This window comes from Oncorhynchus keta, unplaced genomic scaffold (genome assembly GCF_023373465.1).
Source record: "Oncorhynchus keta strain PuntledgeMale-10-30-2019 unplaced genomic scaffold, Oket_V2 Un_contig_29668_pilon_pilon, whole genome shotgun sequence".
Classification (NCBI taxonomy): domain Eukaryota; kingdom Metazoa; phylum Chordata; class Actinopteri; order Salmoniformes; family Salmonidae; genus Oncorhynchus; species Oncorhynchus keta.
Genome location: NW_026286664.1, coordinates 2,648 through 12,195, shown reverse-complemented (window position 1 = coordinate 12,195; position 9,548 = coordinate 2,648). Strand labels below are relative to the sequence as shown.

Below are 9,548 nucleotides of genomic sequence, written 5' to 3'. Positions count from 1 at the left end.
TAACATGTGATTTATTATTTGATTTGTTCCTAATGTTTTGTCGAGTCAGTGCATAGGGAATAGGGTGCCATGAAGGACAACCTCTCTGACTCCTACCTCTGTCTCTGAGAGCAGGTTGGAAGTGTTTGAGTTTCTGTTCCCAGGTGTCCTCCTGGTCCTGAGCGGTGATGGTCTCCTGGCCGCCGTAGTCCGCCTCCTCCTCATCTGAATCGTAGTTGTCTGCCTGTTTACGAGTCATACGTTCTGAGTCCTCAAGGAGCCTCTGTTCATGATCCGACAGCAAGCTTCTCTCCAGCTCCATCTGGGATTAGGATATCACAGAGACGTCAGTACTGGGATTAGGATATCACAGACACGTCACCCTCTCAACCCCTAGGATATCACAGACACGTCACCCTCTCAACCCCTAGGATATCACAGAGACCCTCTCAACCCCTAGGATATCACAGAGACGTCACCCTCTCAACCCCCTAGGATATCACAGAGACCCTCTCAACCCCGAGGATATCACAGAGACGTCACCCTCTCAACCCCTAGGATATCACAGAGACGTCACCCTCTCAACCCCTAGGATATCACAGAGACGTCACCCTCTCAACCCCTAGGATATCACAGAGACGTCACCCTCTCATTCCTAGGATATCACAGAGACGCCACCCTCTCAACCCCTAGGATATCACAGAGACCCTCTCAACCCCTAGGGATATCACAGAGACGTCACCCTCTCAACCCCTAGGATATCACAGGGACGTCACCTCTCAACCCCTAGGATATCACAGAGACGTCACCTCTCAACCCCTAGGATATCAGAGAGACCTCACCCTCTCATTCCTAGGATATCACAGAGACCCTCTCAACCCCTAGGATATCACAGAGACCCTCTCAACCCCTAGGATATCGCAGAGACGTCACCCTCCCAACCCCTAGGATATCACAGGGACGCCACCCTCTCATTCCTAGGATATCACAGAGACGTCACCCTCTCAACCCCTAGGATATCGCAGAGACGTCACCTCTCATTCCTAGGATATCACAGAGACCCTCTCAACCCCTAGGATATCACAGAGACGTCAGCCTCCCAACCCCTAGATATCACAGAGACCCTCTCAACCCCTAGGATGTCACAGAGACCCTCTCAACCCTAGGATATCACAGAGACGTCACCCTCCCAACCCCTAGGATATCACAGAGACGTCACCTCTCAACCCCTAGGATATCACAGAGACGCCACCCTCTCAACCCCTAGGATATCACAGAGACGTCACCTCAACCCCTAGGATATCGCAGAGACGTCACCCTCTCATTCCTAGGATATCACAGAGACGTCACACTCTCATTCCTAGGATATCACAGAGACCCTCTCAACCCCTAGGATATCACAGAGACCCTCTCAACCCCTAGGATATCGCAGAGACGTCACCCTCCCAACCCCTAGGATATCACAGGGACGTCAACCCCTAGGATATCACCTCTCAACCCCTAGGATATCACAGAGACGTCACCTCTCAACCCCTAGGATATCACAGAGACCCTCTCAACCCCTAGGATATCACAGAGACCCTCTCAACCCCTAGGATATCACAGAGACGTCACCCTCTCAACCCCTAGGATATCACAGAGACGCTACCCTCTCAACCCCTAGGATATCACAGAGACCCTCTCAACCCCTAGGATATCAGAGAGACGTCACCCTCTCAACCCCTAGGATATCACAGAGACGTCACCCTCTCAACCCCTAGGATATCACAGAGACGCCCCCTCTCAACCCCTAGGATATCACAGAGACCCTCTCAACCCCTAGGATATCACAGAGACCCTCTCAACCCCTAGGATATCACAGAGACGCACCCTCTCATTCCTAGGATATCACAGAGACGTCACCCTCTCAACCCCTAGGATGTCACAGAGACGTCACCCTCTCAACCCCTAGGGATATCACAGAGACGTCACCCTCTCAACCCCTAGGATATCACAGAGACGTCACCCTCTCAACCCCTAGGATATCACAGAGACCCTCTCAACCCCTAGGATATCACAGAGACGTCACCCTCTCAACCTCTAGGATATCACAGAGACCCTCTCAACCCCTAGGGATATCGCAGAGACGCACCCTCTCAACCCCTAGGATATCACAGAGACGTCACCCTCTCAACCCTAGGATATCACAGAGACGTCACCCTCTCAACCCCTAGGATATCACAGAGACGTCACCCTCTCAACCCCTAGGATATCACAGAGACCCTCTCAACCCCTAGGATATCACAGAGACGTCACCCTCTCAACCTCTAGGATATCACAGAGACCCTCTCAACCCCTAGGATATCGCAGAGACGCACCCTCTCAACCCCTAGGATATCACAGAGACGCTCACCCTCTCAACCCCTAGGATATCACAGAGACGTCACCCTCTCAACCCCTAGGATATCACAGAGACCCTCTCAACCCCTAGGATATCACAGAGACCTCTCAACCCCTAGGATATCACAGAGACGCCACCTCTCAACCCCTAGGATATCACAGAGACGCCACCCTCTCAACCCCTAGGATATCACAGAGACCCTCTCAACCCCTAGGATATCACAGAGACGCCACCCTCTCAACCCTAGGATGTCACAGAGACGTCACCTCTCAACCCCTAGGATGTCACAGAGACGTCACCTCTCAACCCCTAGGATATCACAGAGACGTCACCCTCTCATTCCTAGGATATCACAGAGACGTCACCCTCTCAACCCCTAGGATATCACAGGACGCTCACCCTCTCAACCCCTAGGATGTCACAGAGACGTCACCCTCTCAACCCCTAGGATATCACAGAGACCCTCTCAACCCCTAGGATATCACAGAGACCCTCTCAACCTCTAGGATATCACAGAGACCCTCTCAACCCCTAGGATATCGCAGAGACGTCACCCTCTCAACCCCTAGGATGTCACAGAGACGTCACCCTCTCAACCCCTAGGATATCACAGAGACCCTCTCAACCCCTAGGATATCACAGAGACCCTCTCAACCTCTAGGATATCACAGAGACCCTCTCAACCCCTAGGATATCACAGAGACGTCACCCTCTCAACCCCTAGGATATCACAGAGACGTCACCTCTCAACCCCTAGGATATCGCAGAGACGTCACCCTCTCATTCCTAGGATATCACAGAGACGTCACACTCTCATTCCTAGGATATCACAGAGACCCTCTCAACCCCTAGGATATCACAGAGACCCTCTCAACCCCTAGGATATCGCAGAGACGTCACCCTCCCAACCCCTAGGATATCACAGGACGCCACCCTCTCAACCCCTAGGATATCACAGAGACGTCACCCTCTCAACCCCTAGGATATCACAGAGACCCTCTCAACCCCTAGGATATCACAGAGACCCTCTCAACCCCTAGGATATCACAGAGACGCTACCCTCTCAACCCCTAGGATATCACAGAGACGCTACCCTCTCAACCCCTAGGATATCACAGAGACCCTCTCAACCCCTAGGATATCACAGAGACCCTCTCAACCCCTAGGATATCACAGAGACGTCACCCTCTCATTCCTAGGATATCACAGAGACGCTACCCTCTCAACCCCTAGGATGTCACAGAGACGCCACCCTCTCAACCCCTAGGATATCACAGAGACGTCACCCTCTCAACCCCTAGGATATCACAGAGACGCCACCCTCTCAACCCCTAGGATATCACAGAGACCCTCTCAACCCCTAGGATATCACAGAGACGCCACCCTCTCAACCTCTAGGATATCACAGAGACCCTCTCAACCCCTAGGATATCGCAGAGACGCCTCCCTCTCAACCCCTAGGATATCACAGAGACGCTACCCTCTCAACCCCTAGGATATCACAGAGACGCCACCCTCTCAACCCCTAGGATATCACAGAGACGTCACCCTCTCAACCCCTAGGATATCACAGAGACCCTCTCAACCCCTAGGATATCACAGAGACCCTCTCAACTCCTAGGATATCACAGAGACGTCACCCTCTCAACCCCTAGGATATCACAGGGACGTCACCCTCTCAACCCCTAGGATATCACAGAGACCCTCTCAACTCCTAGGATATCACAGAGACGTCACCCTCTCAACCCCTAGGATATCACAGGGACGTCAGCCTCTCAACCCCTAGGATATCACAGGGACGTCACCCTCTCATTCCTAGGATATCACAGAGACGTCACCCTCTCAACCCCTAGGATATCACAGGGACGCTACCCTCTCAACCCCTAGGATATCACAGAGACCCTCTCAACCCCTAGGATATCACAGAGACCCTCTCAACCTCTAGGATATCACAGAGACCCTCTCAACCCCTAGGATATCACAGAGACGTCACCCTCTCAACCCCTAGGATGTCACAGAGACCCTCTCAACCCCTAGGATATCACAGAGACCCTCTCAACCCCTAGGATATCACAGAGACCCACCCTCTCAACCCTAGGATATCACAGAGACCCTCTCAACCCCTAGGATATCGCAGAGACGTCACCCTCTCAACCCCTAGGATATCACAGAGACGTCACCCTCTCAACCCCTAGGATATCACAGGGACGCCACCCTCTCAACCCCTAGGATATCACAGAGACGTCACCCTCTCAACCCCTAGGATATCACAGAGACGCCAGCCTCTCATTCCTAGGATATCACAGAGACGCCACCTCTCAACCCCTAGGATATCACAGAGACGTCACCCTCTCAACCCCTAGGATATCACAGAGACGTCACCCTCCAACCCTAGGATATCACAGAGACCCTCTCAACCCCTAGGATATCACAGAGACCCTCTCAACCCCTAGGATATCACAGAGACCCACCCTCTCAACCCCTAGGATATCACAGGGACGTCAGCCTCTCAACCCCTAGGATATCACAGAGACGTCACCCTCTCAACCCCTAGGATATCACAGAGACCCTCTCAACCCCTAGGATATCACAGAGACGTCACCCTCTCAACCCCTAGGATATCACAGACACGTCACCCTCTCAACCCCTAGGATATCACAGAGACCAACCACTCTCAACCCCTAGATATCACAGAGACGTCACCCTCTCAACCCCTAGGATACGCAGAGACCAACACCCTCTCAACCCCTAGGATATCACAGAGACGTCACCCTCTCAACCCCTAGGATATCACAGAGACGTCACCCTCTCAACCCCTAGGATATCACAGAGACGCTCAGCCTCTCAACCCCTAGGATATCACAGAGACGTCACCCTCTCAACCCCTAGGATATCACAGAGACCAACATCACCCTCTCAACCCCTAGCCTATCGCAGAGACCAATCACTAGACCCTCTCAACCCAACTCAGGATATCACAGAGACCAACATCACTAGACACAACCCCTAGGATATCACAGAGACGTCACTAGCACTCATCAACCCTAGCCTAGCTAGACACCAACATCACTAGACACCAACATCACTAGACACTCTCAACCCTAGACATCACAGAGACGCCTCAGCTAGAACACCCATCACTAGATATCACAGAGACACCAACATCACTAGACACCAACCCTAGACACCTATCCTACAGCTAGACACCAACATCACTAGAACCCCTAGGATATCACAGAGACCCTCTCAACCCCTAGGATATCACAGAGACACCTCTCAACCCCTAGGACATCACTAGACACCAACCCTCTCAACCCCTAGGATATCGCTAGACACCAATAGACGCTAGACACCAACATCACAACCCTAGACAACTAGACACCAACATCACTAGACACCAACATCACTAGACACCAACATCACTAGACACCAACATCACTAGACACCTAGCCTACAGCTAGACACCAACATCACTAGACACCAACATCACTAGACACCAACATCACTAGACACCAAGCCTCACTAGACACCAACATCACTAGACACCAACATCACTAGACACCAACATCACTAGACACCAACATCACTAGACACCTAGCCTACAGCTAGACACCAACATCACTAGACACCAACATCACTAGACACCAACATCACTAGACACCTAGCCTACAGCTAGACACCAACATCACTAGACACCAACATCACTAGACACCAACATCACTAGACACCAACATCACTAGACACCAACATCACTAGACACCAACATCACTAGACACCAACATCACTAGACACCAACATCACTAGACACCAACATCACTAGACACCTAGCCTACAGCTAGACACCAATATCACTAGACACCAACATCACTAGACACCAACATCACTAGACACCAACATCACTAGACACCAACATCACTAGACACCAACATCACTAGACACCAACATCACTAGACACCAACATCACTAGACACCAACATCACTAGACACCAACATCACTAGACACCAACATCACTAGACACCAATGCACATCCAAATCTATCCAACATGTAAATGAATGACAGTAGGCCTATAGTTGACTCTTTTGGCTCGAAGCATTTGCATAGGCCTACATTATTTTAGGTTCATGTGGCGATGAGGACTGTTTTTTTTAATTAAATGTTACTCCTGAACTAGTCTTGGAAGTTGATTGGTTGAATATGTGTTCGTGCAAGGCTTGAAGCAAAGACCTGCATTGGCCTGCACATCCACTTCAGGACCACGGTCAGCAAACCATCTCAGACTAGTGTCCTTCTGTAGCTCAGTTGGTAGAGCATGGCGCTTGTAACGCCAGGGTAGTGGGTTCGATCCCCGGGACCACCCATACGTAGAATGTATGCACACATAAGTCGCTTTGGATAAAAGCGTCTGCTAAATGGCATATATTATTATATATTACTAGTGACTACAGCCATTGACAAGTGAATGGAAACGCATTTACCTGATGCATGAGCTCGGCGAATTGGTCTTCGATCGGGTTCCGCTCCTGTGATATGACAGGCAGCCTCTGGAGACACACCGCCCCGTACAGCTTCCATGGCGACGCGACGCTTTCCGTTTTACTTCCGGTCTGACTCGCAGCTCGACAAGCGGAACCGAGAGAAATTTGACGAACTCCTGTATGTTTTAGCCCCGTCCGTCTGACGTTTGTAATAAACTGCCATAAAGGGCGATTCGCCATTCTCGAGCAGGGCGCTGCCATCTTGATTCTCCAGTTTCCACCCACAATCCTCTGCGAATAAGGGAGAGATTATGCTATAAGGAAAAAGGGGTAGAGGAAATGAAGATAAAATGTCGTTTGAAATGTAAAAATATATAACATTGAGATCATTCATTGAAACATATTTTTTTTATTGATCTTAGATACATTTAGTGTAGAAATAAAAAAAAGTGTATGCATAATATTTTAGAACAAAATATTTTCTAATCATTTGCGTCGCTCCCCCACATTATTAATAATGTACTATTCCAGGAAACGCGTCATACTAAATGGCTCGTCGCTAGTTACTACAATCACAAAGTCAAAACACCGTCTATTTCTACAATATACCTTCTTAAAATATGTTTTTAAACCTAGCCACACTGCTAACCGTATGCCTATCCTAACCTTGAATTAAGACCAAAAACACATGTATGTTGTCATGAATCTTTACGATATAGCCCATTTTGACTTTGTGACTGTGCTGTCTATTGAAACCTCCTCAATGTCACACATGTTGTTGTGTAACGCAAGTTGACTTGTTGGTTTCTAGTAGCTAAATCATATTAGTAATAATAAGTTAAACTGTATATTATCTAAGTCTGTCAGGAGTGCCTGCCAACAGGTTGCTGGTTCCGTCAATGCAGGAAGCGCAATGTAAGTATCTCGTTTTTTTATACGAAATCCCATGCATGCAATTGACAGATAAATAGATATACATTATTTTATGAAGCTAGTTGTAGTCTAGTACTTTAAACTAGACAAAGACCTTTGCCGATTTAAGTATACTGCCAGTTTGCTACATTTCATTCAACCTATCAGCTACCTTGTTATCTATCTATACCAAACAAAATTATAAACGCAACATGATTTTACTGAGTTACAGTTCATATAAGGAAAATAGTTAATTGGAACACGTGAACTATTCCCTAATCTACGGGGCGGGGGTGCAGCCATTTATTCATTTTTTAAATAAATTGGTTGTGCAGTGCAATCACGCTCCTGTGATGGCAATTACACTGTCCTGTCCCATCTGGACAAGAGGACTATCCATGTAAGAATGCTGTTCTTTGACTATAGCTCAGCATTCAACACCATAGTACCCTCCAAGCTAATCGTTAGGCTCCAGGCCCTGGGTCTCAACCCCGCCCTGTGCAACTGGGGCCTGGACTTCCTGACGGGCCACCCCCCAGGTGGCGGAGTTAGGAAACTCCACCTTCACTCGCTGATCCTCAACACAGGGGCCCCACAAGGGTGGGTGCTCAGCCCCCTCCTGTACTCCCTGTTCACCCATGACTGTGTGGCCACGCCTCCAACTCAAAAAGCCGTGATATGCCACACCTGTCGGGTGGATTATCTTGGCAAAGAAGAAATGCTCACTAACAGGGATGTAAAAACAAATGAGCTTTTTCTGGGATTGTTTATTTCAGCTTCATATGTGGTGATTCTGTTCACTAGATGATCTGGGCAGTTACTAGACTGTCTCAACATGAACCAGTTGATTTATCAACACTATTCCTGTTCACTAGATGATCTGGGCAGTTACTAGACTGTCTCAACATGAACCAGTTGATTTATCAACACTATTCCTGTTCACTAGATGATCTGGGCAGTTACTAGACTGTCTCAACATGAACCAGTTGATTTATCAACACTATTCCTGTTCACTAGATGATCTGGGCAGTTACTAGACTGTCTCAACGTGAACCAGTTGATTTATCAACACTATTCCTGTTCACTAGATGATCTGGGCAGTTACTAGACTGTCTCAACGTGAACCAGTTGATTTATCAACACTATTCCTGTTCACTAGATGATCTGGGCAGTTACTAGACTGTCTCAACATGAACCAGTTGATTTATCAACACTATTCCTGTTCACTAGATGATCTGGGCAGTTACTAGACTGTCTCAACATGAACCAGTTGATTTATCAACACTATTCCTGTTCACTAGATGATCTGGGCAGTTACTAGACTGTCTCAACATGAACCAGTTGATTTATCAACACTATTCCTGTTCACTAGATGATCTGGGCAGTTACTAGACTGTCTCAACATGAACCAGTTGATTTATCAACACTATTCCTGTTCACTAGATGATCTGGGCAGTTACTAGACTGTCTCAACATGAACCAGTTGATTTATCAACACTATTCCTGTTCACTAGATGATCTGGGCAGTTACTAGACTGTCTCAACATGAACCAGTTGATTTATCAACACTATTCCTGTTCACTAGATGATCTGGGCAGTTACTAGACTGTCTCAACATGAACCAGTTGATTTATCAACACTATTCCTGTTCACTAGATGATCTGGGCAGTTACTAGACTGTCTCAACATGAACCAGTTGATTTATCAACACTATTCCTGTTCACTAGATGATCTGGGCAGTTACTAGACTGTCTCAACATGAACCAGTTGATTTATCAACACTATTCCTGTTCACTAGAT

At 48.2% G+C, this 9,548-nt stretch overlaps 1 protein-coding gene across 1 annotated transcript; it reads right to left on the bottom strand.

Moving 5' to 3' along the window:
• Positions 1–36: 36 nt before the first annotated feature.
• LOC127923427 (39S ribosomal protein L46, mitochondrial-like) lies at positions 37–7,134 on the bottom strand (the record flags this gene model as incomplete). Its single annotated transcript, XM_052507481.1, has 2 exons — positions 6,837–7,134; positions 37–301 (listed from the first exon to the last, which is right to left on the bottom strand). Coding segments are annotated over exons 1-2 (526 nt in total), but the record flags the coding sequence as incomplete, so codon positions are not given.
• Positions 7,135–9,548: the final 2,414 nt, after the last annotated feature.